Here is a 13,153-nt window from a genome sequence, read left to right on the forward strand (position 1 = left end):
TTAGGTCTGATAATGAGCAACAGCAACAAGCACTAATGGCAGAGAGGCTATCACATACAACAGGATGTGTGTGTATTGTTTTAGGACTGTAACTGTCGGCTAATGGTGAACACATGACGACAAAAAGAACAGCAAAGAGCTAAACGGTTGACTTCTCTGAGATCTTTAGCACTGTTATTGTTAAGAAGTAACACTACTGGGTAGATCAAGTAACAGCAAAGCTAACTCCGTTCATGAAACACTGTAAGACAACGTTCTTTAGTTGCCTAATAAAAATTGGTTTAACATAACATAACATAGTTAGCATTAATGGCTAGTCCTGAAAACACAGGTACTAGCGCAGCTAAAAGGCTACATCCTAATGTTGGCAGCTTGTGAATCATTACTGCAAAGCTGTGCTAAGCTGCTCAGTTCTAGTAAACAAAATGAGAAGCATTTAAATCTAGCACCATTAATATTACAGCTACCACTAATTGATGCTAGCATAGTCAAAAAGCGATGCTCTATGATACTTCAGCACTAATAGTGAATAGTTCTTTTATTTTTTTATTTATTTATTTACTTATTGGGTGTCATGCACTATTAAAAGTGCCCAGCCCACACAGGCATACAAGAGACAAAAAAAGAAGAAAATATACATTAGGCAGACATCTACATACAACATATCAAACAAAGCATGAAGCCAAGCGCTCAACAAAACCTGAGCCAAATAAAATGGCTTATGCTTAAACAAATACTCAAGCTTGTCCTCATCTGACAGTGTAAATAACTGTGCTGCAACATCAGACAATTTAGAAAATAGTTGCCTTCTCAAATCATAATAAAAAGGACAGTAAAATATAAAATGCAATTCATTTTCAATATCATTTAACTGGCATAGACAACATGTCTGCTCCTCCTTTGGAACAGAGTGAAACCGTCCTGTCTCCAGACCCAGAGGCAAAGTCCAGACCTCACCTGAGCACACACTGACCTCTGAGCTCTGCTTAGACTTAGTGTAACATAAGGATCAGGACCAAAATGACCTTTTATCAGAATATAGGTTCTCAGATTTGGCTTGTATAGAATTTCATTTCACCATTTTTGTTTAAACAGTTCACAATAGAATTCTTTGATTTCTAATCAAATATTAATGGTTAGCAATAATAAAATAATACCTTCTGAGGTAAAAGACAAACAGAATTTGACTGCTGTAAAGCTTCTGGCTCTATTAGCACTATTAGCAAGCAGTAATGATGAGCCACGGTGACTTCATACAGTCTCCCATACCATTATAAAGTTCTCCTATAATACTATGTTGTTTGTCCATTAAAACATGATCATAAATGATAAAAATTTAAAATTAATGCATTGTTTCAAATATTGTCTTGTTCACCCACAACATTACATGTTGCTGTTTATTTAGTTAATTTACAACACAGAATAAGCTACCAGCTACCCTTGTAAACAGAGGTAAGCACGACCAAAAAGATATGCTAAAAAGCTGGCCTAAGGTAGCATTAGCTCAAATAGCTAGAAATAATAACAGTACGGCCAACCAACTGCAGTTGAGTAATCTTAGGTCTGTAGCACTGCTAACAACCCCAAGCCTTTCAGGTTGGAAGGCCTTCCTTTCATCACCCTAATCTTTAACTGTCCCCCGTGACTCTCCTCTCCAAAATGCTAATATCATTTTCAGTCAGAAAAACATGCTGGTAATATTCAAAGATTACTAACCTAAATTAGGGGTGTGGATCATTTAGGATTTGACTGAATAATAAAACAAAGGATACTGAGGAGAAAAAGGTTTGCTAAATGGGCTTTTAGGTCTTCTGGACATTAGTGCTAATGCTGTTTGTGACATTTTCGTCCGTTCACATTTAAATATTATGTTGCACCTTACTCGTGGTTTTGCTGCAACCTTCATTAGCACCACTAAATGGCTGGCACAAAAGGCTACCCCTGAAAACACTAAGAATAACTGACTATAGTCAGACCCAAACTAGCATTAATGCTAATGGCTTCTAATAACATAACTGCTAGTGAGGAAAAACAACTACTCTGGCCACTTGAATCATCTTTGGTCTCTACTCCTGCTAGCAGGTTTAGCACTGATTAGCAGAGTCAAAAAGCTATGCTAAACAGTCCACTGCAACAAAATCAATGCTTTAGTGTTAACGTCTAGTTCTAATGGCTAGAAATAAACAAAATATAGCCTTTATGTAAAAAAAAGGCTAAGTTAAACGGCTGACTGCTCTTAGGTCTTTGGCTCCATTAGTGCTAATGGCAAACAGTAATGACAAGCCCTGAAACACAACGGCTTCTGCAGTCACTGAGGCCGTTTTGGTGCAACATTAAGTTTGATTTGAACAAGAAAAAGGAAATTTCTACTTTCTATTAGTTTTGAAATAGAAGAAATATTGCAAAAGCTTTCTATGTTTGAGAAAAAATTAGAGAAGTAAATGCGAAAGAATATATGATTTTTTAGCAACGATGATTTAGAAATCATTAAAACATGTAGGATGTGAAAATGGATGGTTGTGGTGGTGACCTTAAAGCCAGTAAAGCATTCTGTCACTGGTGACAGAAAGCAGACAGAGCATCTCCACCTGCATCTGTTCTTAATTAATTTAAAGTTAGTGTCTGACGGTTTTTGGTCTTAAGACAAATGTGTGTAGATGCACAGTGGAAAGATCTGAGGAGCAGGAACGAACAAACCCTCCTGTATAATCCGGCGTATGTGTGAAGAGTCATTCCAAGGATCAAGAGCTCTGGCATTCTCAAGGGTAACAAGGTGGATGCTGACAATCTCAGCCCCCTAACACATACACACACATACACACACACACACATACACACACATACACATTCACACACACACACACACACACACACACACACATACACACACACAAACACACACACACACACACACACACACACATACACACACACAAACACACACATACACACACACACAGGCAATGATTTCTCATGGGAATCTCTGATTGGCTGCTGTGAGCCTGCTGGGATGCTGGGTTCCCGTGGCAATAGTAACCGAGCGATAACACCAGCCATCTGACCCTCTGAATCTCTGTGTGTGTGTTGCCATCTGTGCTGCTGCTCAAGGGGGAAAGCAACACACTGAACAGTGATTAAAGTACAGAGAAAAGAGAGTGAGAGAGAGATGAGAAGACAGAAGGAAAGATGAAGGAGTTTGGAGCTAGTAACACTTTGAAGAACAGAAAGTGCTGCTAGTATGTACCAGTGTTTGTTTAGTGACTTCCTTTAGATGATAAAAGAAGGATGCACCAGCATGCATCCTGCTCTCTGTCACTTTATAAATGTTCAAACCCTCCAGACTCTCAGATCACATCTCTGAGAACTCATGGAGTAAAAAGCTCCTCTTCATTTTCTAACGATCACCTGCACAAACTGCCGCTGCTCTATAAAAACACACTCAGAGATGATTTAGTGCTGACTCAGGTCTTCTGAACGGAGGATGTGTGAGTGTCAGACCAGACGACAGAATCTGCTGTCACCCAACACGACTAACTGGGCTTTAACTGACACACAATCAACAACCCAGCAACAAACAATGGCTCTGCCAAACCCAGCGAGACTGCTGCTCTCTCAGCTGCGACTCTAATCTGATTACCATGAAGCTGCAGAGACACGGAAGGATGGAGACCGCACAGATCAAACAGGCAGCTTGCTTCAAAGTGAAAACAAGGATCCTTTTACAAGGAAAACTGTCTGCAGCAAACATGCGGCCATGGCTCAGATATGCCATCTGATGTGATGCAACATGATAGGTTCAGATCTCAGATGATACTCTGTGTATTTCCAGCCAGGCGCAGAAGACACTGCACTGAGTTGAGATGTTTCTGCAGTTCAATGCCCACCAATCTCTACAACTGAAGATTGAAAGTATCCTGAACATGCAGGTTACTTTGGTGGAACTTCCAGGTTACATTGATGGGTCTTAGGTCACCATGGTGGAACCTATAGGTTGCTATCCGTGCATGTTCGGGAAACTTTCTAAAACTTAGCGAGTACTTCCTACACACACAGGTTACATTCTCGGGGTTTGCAAAATACCTTTACTGAACTTAGAGGATAATTTCCAGAGCCTTCATGGTATTTCCCCCAACTAAAAGAATACCTTTCCTGAACTTAGAGGTTACCTTTGTGGAACTAACAGATCATATTCATATAATTTACAGGTTATGTTTGTGGAGGTTATGGATTACTTTCCCTTTTAGGACACTCTCTTAAACTTTCCTACAGGTTCCCTTTATGTAGGTTAATTTATCAGAATGTTAAATAAACTGTCACTGAACTTACAGGGCACTTTCCTGGGACTTAGAGGTTAATTCCCTGCAACCTAATATTTATTATGCATAAACCTTCAAAAGTTACTGAGCAGAACTTATAGAAAAATCTCAAAATATTTACAGTCCCTGGAAAGTCAAGGCACTGAGGAAGTGGGGGAATTTTATCTTAGAATAAAACTCAGTTTCGACCCAGATCACTTTAATCTCTAAAAGAATAAATGGATCCGACCAGTTTGGGTCTGTTAAAATGTTTCTGTACAGATAGTAAAACTTTGGTCTTGCTGAAACTTTATTGCTGGATTCCACTGAGCAGCTCCTGATGTTATTCAGAAACAATCTGCTCTGCATGAAAACCTCAAAGCTTCATCATATTAGCTGTAAGTGAAACTTGCTCAATACAAGACTAATGTTATGAGGTCTCAATATAGTTATCTTCCAGCTTTCACACCCCCACAATGCCTGTTTAGTTTAAATCAGATCCTGCAAATAAATGGGAGTTACTGAACAGCTCAGCTAGTGCAGACATTGCCAAAATATTTCAATAACCTTCTTTGCATAACCCATGTTTAATACATTCCAGGCTCAAATGTCACGTTGCCTCCATGCACTGACTTAATGTTAAATGTCATTCATGTTGCATGTTAATGTGTGTATTTCACTCATCATTGATTACTTTTCCAAACACCACGACAGAGAAACAAAACCTGAAACATGGATGATAACTTTGTAAATAATGAAAAATGATGATAAGGCAGCGGCCCGCTGCACAGTAGCAGAGTGCGTGAACCATGTAAGGAGACCTCAGTCCCCGACGCTGATGTCTCGGGTTCGAGTCCCGATCCGGTGCCAACTTTACTGCATGTATCTCCATCTCTCCACCCCATTTCAAGAGACTATCCTCTTTTAAAAAAATGCCACCAGTGCCACAACATTTTAAAAAGATGATGATGGTGATGATGATGGAGCTACAGGTGATGAGCTTGCGTTCAGATGTTGGCTGGTACCAACGGTATCTGCTGCCTGTTGGTTTTTCCTACCTGGATCTCTGAGCAGCAGCTGAGCCATGGCCTGGGAGCTGCCTGCAGAGTTCTCAGCAACACACTGATAAAATCCTTCATCTGATTTCACCAAACCCAGAATCTGCAGGTTGGTTCCGTCCTGAGACACAAGAACGACAAGAGAAAACATGTCAGCGAGATTTTCTACCCTCCTGTGTTAGGGGTTAGGCTTTTATGCATCATAGCGTTGCATTAATCTGCCTCAGTTCATGCGAATCGTTGGCCTCATAGAATAATTACCTAAATCATATTTCAATGTTTTAAGAAAACAAAAAAGTTACGCTATAAGGCTAAAGAAATGGCAAAAGATTTGCTTTTAATCCTTTAAGTGTTTTTAAACTAAATAGAGCAACCAGTGTGTTTCCTGCATCTTGTGTACCACTGACTCCCATTCAGATCACGTTTTATAAAAACATTATCAATGCAATGTCATTTCTGTATTTTTATTTTTCGCAGTCATTGGTGTCGAAATCCATGTAGAATTCCATGTTTTGCTGTTTTCCACCAGGTAAAGATATTCTTTGTGTAAAATCTACCAGTTTCCGTTTATGGGTTGGAAGAACATTTAACTGGAGCTTAGTCCAACCTTCTGTGAACTTTTATTTCTGCTGTGAAAGCATGGCTGAGCTAAGTCACCTTAAACAGGTGACATTGCCCTTTATTTTATTTTATTATTAGATTTGATGTTGTTTTATTTTTCAAAGAAATACCAATCGTTATTGTATTTTATTAATGTATTTATTTGCTTTATTTCGTAGTTAACAGTGGCAGGTTTACCAGACCAGGTGTTTCTACTGGATGTCATATTATTTCTAACAGGTCTGCATTAATGAGATTTTTCATGTATTTTTTCCATCTCTGTTGGAGGCACAGTAAACTAAACCAGGATGTAAACAGAAGAATAAGAAGAAACGCCTTTTAATGTCGTCTTATCGCCGCCCTCAGCAACTATTAGGACCGGTGTTAATTTTGTCCAGAAAACCTTTTTGTGCTGAAGAAAAAGAAATAAAAAGTCATCCGACGGATTGAATCTGGAAGAACACATAACTGATGTTTTTATCATCCAATAAAAACGAGACCAGAATCCATTCAGGTCTTATCACAGACAAGTTGAGAAAATGGCCAACGAGACCCGATCCTCTGACGGGACAGAAACTGAATAAATAAAAACATGAAACTTGTGGTAAACATGTTAGCATATTTCCGAAGAACAGGCCTACTGTTGATGTTGCATAAATGTTTCTGATTGTAACAAAACTGTTCCTGCTTTCAATGGTTTTAATTCAAAGAAAATGTGTCGTTTTTATACAACCTATTTTTAAGAGTCAAGAGGAAGTTTAAAGTTGTTTCAAACAGTAAATATGTTTATATTTGAAAAATCTAGTTTTAATTTAATTCAATTCAAAGACCAATATATCACCTCAATGATGCTAAAGAGATGATTTCATGTTTCAGTCGACTAAAAGAAAACAACCAGTCAATCAGTCATTTTCTACCACTTCTTCCATAGTGGGTCGCGGGGGAGCAGTCTACGGGCGAGAGGCGGGGTCACCCTGGACAGGTCGCCAGTCCATCGCAGGGCAACACACAAACAACCAATTTCTGTTAAATTAAAGGTTAAAGAAATAAATAAAAATGTTTTTACTGGAATATTTACAGGAATATTCTTGTTATTCCAGGAGCTGAAATTCATACTAATAACTATTTAGATGGGCTGCACGGTGGCGCAGTTGGTAGCACTGTTGCCTTGCAGCAAAAAGGTCCTGGGTTTGATTCCTGGCCCGGGGTCTTTCTGCATGGAGTTTGCATGTTCTCCCTGTGCATGCGTGGGTTCTCACCGGGTACTCTGGCTTCCTCCCACAGTCCAAAGACATGCCTGTTAGGTTAATTGGTCTCTCTAAAATTGCCCTTAGGTGTATGAATGAGTGTGTGTATGGTTGTTTGTGTGTTGCCCTGTGATGGACTGGCGACCTGTCCAGGGTGTACCCCGCCTCTCGCCCGTAGACTGTTGGAGATAGGAACCAGCTCCCCCGCGACCCACTATGGAATAAGCGGTAGAAAATGACTGACTGACTGTTTTTATTCTCTCTTGAACTATTGACCTTTAATTTGGAGCGACTGTTCATGTGAATGAGACAGACTCCCCAGCAGAACCAGACCAGAAGAACCATGGGACTCACCACGATCTGGAAGTAGTCACTGGGAATGACCTCCTCCCCGTTCTTCATCCAGCGGACGGTGGGCAGCGGGTTTCCCGTCACGGCGCACTCCATCTCGATGTCGGTGGACTCGTAGGCGTACGTGTTGGTCGGGTAGTTCAGGAACTGAGGAGGAACTGGAACAAACACACCACAACCATCATGTTGGTCTTCATGTTGAGGCAGCCAATCAGTGGAGAGGATTAGGAGCAAGTGATGAAGGTAATAAAGAGGAAGATAAATGGGTCAGATCCCTTTAGAATCAGCAGCTCATAAAACAGGCGGTCCATGACGACCTGCAGCTAATTCTTCTGGTATTTTAAACATTTACTGAAACTCTTTGCCTTCAGTGTAGCTAAATCTGGATGGTTCTGGGTTTTCTGTTATTTTCCATTTTTAATTCAACAGGGTTCCCCATGGTTGTACAGGACAAACATGGACGTAACATTTCTGCAGTAAAAATCCTACATTTGGTGCAACAGTGGGAGTGGTTTGGGATGTTGAGATGTAAAGACATGGAAGCAGCTGCAGGACATGTTTAGGTATCACTCGGCTCCATAGGTTGTAAACAGGACAGAGTCGGAGTAGCTGTCACATCCAGGTTCTGCTGTCTGTGTCTCTGTTTGGGTTTTTTTGTACCGCGAGCAAGGAGATGTGATGCGGAAGCCATTTTTAGCCTCATCAGAGACGAGGATGAAGCCTGAAAGGCCTTGTGCAGCAATGCTATCGTCAAACCTTCATGACAGCAAAGGTTCTCCAGCGAATTCTTGCAGGAACGTCCTGTGGCTGTCAACAGACATGCATGTCATTACAGCCTCTAAACAGTGGTAAACATGAAGCAGAGGCAGAGACGAGGAGCAGCTGGAGGAAATATCAGCTTCGAACAGAGAGTGAAGGAAAACAGGACAGAAAAATACAGAAGAAAAACTTAGATTTAAGCCTGGATTTTCCCTTGGTACCAGTGCTGTGGAGGTGGAACTTCAACTCTCTGAGGATACAGAAAATTACTTTATAAAAATTACCACAGACACATTATGCATCAATATGTTCTCCAATTTTCTTTATGAATGATATTAATAACTTCAAACCTCAGCATGCATCATGAATAGTCACTTATTGCTGTATTGGCCTGTTTTTAAATGATCTGACATATGCAAACATATTTTCATGGGTTTCTGTTCAGTTTATACAAACTATAAACAATATAACATGTGAGTGTCTCACATATTTTAAGGGATAAAAATACCAGCATGTTGAAAGGCCTCATTACAGACACAAGTTTAACAATCATTAAGGAGTCATTTACATCAATGTTCGTATTTCCTGGAAATTGTTTGGTGATGCAAACAACAACGTATATTTTAATGAAGCAGCTTCCTGCAAGGACCTGATGCACAGCTTCCATTTACATGCAAATGAGAAGCACCACCAACAAACTGACCTGAACTAGAAACAAGTTCTGACTGCATAAAGCACACTGTCACAGGGATAATCATCTCGAACCGATTAGTCCCCAGTCCGTGTGGAATAATAAAGGTAAAAGCAATGAGATGAAGCACAGAAAATGTAAAGAATGGGCATCTGTCTTCCATTTGTACTCATATACACACATGAATGGACGCACAATGCTATCAGTGATGCTGCACCTAATAACTTCCACTCAGCATTCAAATGGAAATCAGCTCCATCGTTCATGAACATCTGCTGTGTGTGTGTGTAAGACATCACTAGTCAGTGAAGGGCATTCACACACAGACACACATGCAGTCCAACACACTGAGCAGACATTTCTTAAGCGGGTTTTTAAATCTGCACTTAAACCACCGGCTATTAGTCATTAAGTAGACGGACGGACGCACACACACACACACACACACACACACACACACACACACACACACACACACACACACACACACACACACACACACACACACACAGCATATCACTCAGTGCCTATGATGTCTCGAAGGGTTAATGGGCTGTAAAGCTCATATTACTCAGAAGGACCAACATTGCTGTTGCCACCATTACTGCCTTTATTCAACATAATGTTTGTTCGTTCTATAACACTCAAAGATCCTGAGAGGTAAAGAGCAGTCACTCTGATAACATTTACTGATATAAGATAGAGAGGAGCCTCTGGGGGTTTCATTTAATGCACAGAGCCTATAACGGTATATTATAGAGGATCTCTACCACTATGTTGTCTTATTGAATGGAAAGGTGACCCTAATACAATTGCTTTAGCTCACTTAGCCCAGCGCACCATTTTGAACAGCTTGGGGCCTGGACTTTGACTAGGCCATTCCTACAACTTGACAAGTTTGGGCCAAGCTTCAGCTGATTGACAACTGGACTAACATATGGCTCTAAAATATTTTTCTATAGGAGTTCAGTGGAGGCTGGTACTGAGAGCCGGGTGAGCTTCTGGTGGAGGATGTCTGGGTTGATGGTGTTGAAAGCCGAGCTGAAGTCCACAAACAGGATCCTGGCGTACATCCTTAGGTGGTCAAGGTGTTGCAGGATGAAGTGTAGTCCCAAGTTAACAGCATCATCTACCAACCTGTTTGCTCAGAAGGCAAACTGCAGGGCGTCCAGCAGGGGGCCTGTGATGTCCTTCAGATGCTTCAACATCAGTCGCTCAAAGAATTTCATGACCACAGATGTCAGGGCGACAGGCTTGTAGTCATTTAATCCTAGGATGGCGGGTTTCTTGGGTCCTGGGATGATGGTGGAGCGTTTGAAGCAGAAGAACCTTTACACAGCTCCAGTGACTTGTTGAAGATCTGAGCGGAGATCGGGGCTAGTTGGTCAGGACAGGTTCTCAGGCATGAGGGGAAGACATTATCAGGTCCTGGGAGCTTTCTTGGTCTTCTGACGCTAAATGAGTCTATTTACATCTAGATCCTAAATCCAGGTAGAGGGTCTGAGGAGAAGGAGGGTGGTTGGTGCATGGGTAACTTTTGTGTTGGAGTAAGATGTGGATGTCAGAATCCACGGTGGCTGTGTGCAGGTTATGTGTGTGCTGTGTTGTTTTTTTCTGCTTCTCCATTCAGGGTGTGACGGGCAGGTGCTTCTGCACAGGTGTTCCGCATCTGAGAGTAATCAGCTGGGCTTCTTTAGGGAGTGGAGAGCCAGAGGAAGACATCAGCTCGTTTTTGTTCACTCAGTGGTAAACAGCTCGACCCCTGCTTCTATGCAGTTTTTGCTGTCCTTAAAAATTTATCGTTTCGTTTGTCTTCTTTGATCCACAGATCCTGCCTTGTCGAGCGTTTAATGGATTTTTCTGCACCTGCAGTCTAGAGTCATTTCTGGAGGAGTGTGGAAACTCTAAGTCGCGACGCCTTCGACTGATGGTCCCTACTCTATTCTCCAACTCCAAGCCCAGCCTCTCAAAGAACTCACAAAGCCTAACTCAGAGGAGCATTCACCTGCTTGTCCACCCTCCAACATCCTCTTCAAGTCACAGCGGAGCTTCGCTTAAGAAATAGGGAGAACACAAACTGGAAATTATTGGAACTTCTCTGCTCACTGCCTGCCAATCACAGACACCGTGGAGAAGGACTTATTCCCCCCGTCTAGTTCAAACTACCCACTCAGTAAGTCTGCCAAGATATACTTACACAGCAGTATCCAATATTCCAGTTCTAAGTTTGTCTTCTTCTCCCTCATGCCTAGAATTATTCCAGTCCGATCAACTGACCCAGTCCTGGTTCCTGTTCATCCACCACTCTGGGTTTAAGAATAAACCGTTTAAATACATATTATCTGCTTCTCGTGATTGTGCGTTATCAGAGTCTTAAAACCCACCATTATGACAGTGGATGAGTTGGTTGGAGGTGTTACTGCCTGCTTTTCGAACCTGCAATAGATGATGATCAGTGATCAGTGAATTTGATCATCAGCACCTCACAGTTTTCATAAATTAAGACCCGCTGCTTTACATGCTGATCAGCTGACTGCAGCCTGCAGCATTTTGGACCAATGGTGCAGAGATAAAAAGATTTCCTAACCTGTGACCCAATAAGAACAGCAGGAAGCTCAGTCAGACATGACTGAGATACATCCAGCTGCTGTTAGAATAATGGAAAACCAGTGCACATTTGAGAGAGGATTAATATAAATATAAGCAGAAAATCAAAATCGTATTAAGTTGTTCGGCATGCTGAAGGTGAAACAAGAGTTTCACCTTTTAAGATGATTGTTCCACAGTTTTAACATGGATGTTTAATACAATAATCCAACATGTCTGTAAGAGCTTAGAGTCCCACTTCTCTGATCCTCCTCTGACCCGATGCCTCAAGAACCGAGCAGAGTGTCCTTTCAGCTCACAACCAGGAGGATTTTTTTAATCCCACAGAGATCCATCATGGACAACATATGCAAGACAATCAAATGTGCTAATGAAGCATTAAAACAGTTAACATGATCAATGCTGTACTTCACACCTAGCTGAACTTAGAGAGGCGATACAAAGATGGGAAATACAAGAAAACGTTTATTCATGTCAGAAAGATATGTGTCGATCTTAATAAGTCAGGAAATGACAGCAACAAAACAAGTCCTGGTCCAAACAGCAGCTCCACAGTCAGAGCAACTACAGGTCCTTCTCAAAATATTAGCATATTGTGATAAAGTTCATTATTTTCCATAATGTCATGATGAAAATTTAACATTCATATATTTTAGATTCATTGCACACTAACTGAAATATTTCAGGTCTTTTATTGTCTTAATACGGATGATTTTGGCATACAGCTCATGAAAACCCAAAATTCCTATCTCACAAAATTATTAAAAGGGTCTCTAAACGAGCTATGAACCTAATCATCTGAATCAACGAGTTAACTCTAAACACCTGCAAAAGATTCCTGAGGCCTTTAAAACTCCCAGCCTGGTTCATCACTCAAAACCCCAATCATGGGTAAGACTGCCGACCTGACTGCTGTCCAGAAGGCCACTATTGACACCCTCAAGCAAGAGGCTAAGACACAGAAAGACATTTCTGAACGAATAGGCTGTTCCCAGAGTGCTGTATCAAGGCACCTCAGTGGGAAGTCTGTGGGAAGGAAAAAGTGTGGCAGAAAACGCTGCACAATGAGAAGTGGTGACCGGACCCTGAGGAAGATTGTGGAGAAGGGCCGATTCCAGACCTTGGGGGACCTGCGGAACCAGTGGACTGAGTCTGGAGTAGAAACATCCAGAGCCACCGTGCACAGGCGTGTGCAGGAAATGGGCTACAGGTGCCGCATTCCCCAGGTCAAGCCACTTTTGAACCAGAAACAGTGGCAGAAGCGCCTGACCTGGGCTACAGAGAAGCAGCACTGGACTGTTGTGGTCCAAAGTACTTTTTTCGGATGAAAGCAAATTCTGCATGTCATTCGGAAATCAAGGTGCCAGAATCTGGAGGAAGACTGGGGAGAAGGAAATGCCAAAATGCCAGAAGTCCAGTGTCAAGTACCCACAGTCAGTGATGGTCTGGGGTGCCGTGTCAGCTGCTGGTGTTGGTCCACTGTGTTTTATCAAGGGCAGGGTCAATGCAGCTAGCTATCAGGAGATTTTGGAGCACTTCATGCTT

At 41.6% G+C, this 13,153-nt stretch overlaps 1 protein-coding gene and 1 long non-coding RNA gene across 2 annotated transcripts in view; one reads left to right on the forward strand and one right to left on the reverse strand.

The window, feature by feature from the left end:
- The window catches only part of dcc (DCC netrin 1 receptor), a 354,845-nt gene that overhangs the window by 144,736 nt on the left and 196,956 nt on the right, over window positions 1-13,153 (reverse strand). Inside the window, exons 10-11 of the mRNA XM_047372294.1 lie at window positions 7,555-7,709; window positions 5,354-5,474 (exon numbers count right to left, since the gene is read on the reverse strand). Coding sequence (XP_047228250.1) covers window positions 5,354-5,474; window positions 7,555-7,709 — 276 coding nt within the window. The remainder of the gene's footprint in view (window positions 1-5,353; window positions 5,475-7,554; window positions 7,710-13,153) is intronic.
- Window positions 10,639-11,337, forward strand: LOC124872375. Its single transcript, XR_007039272.1, has 3 exons — window positions 10,639-10,747; window positions 10,830-11,174; window positions 11,254-11,337. It is a non-coding gene; the product is annotated as an uncharacterized LOC124872375 (long non-coding RNA).

Source organism: Girardinichthys multiradiatus, chromosome 8 (assembly GCF_021462225.1).
Source record: "Girardinichthys multiradiatus isolate DD_20200921_A chromosome 8, DD_fGirMul_XY1, whole genome shotgun sequence".
Lineage (NCBI taxonomy): Eukaryota > Metazoa > Chordata > Actinopteri > Cyprinodontiformes > Goodeidae > Girardinichthys > Girardinichthys multiradiatus.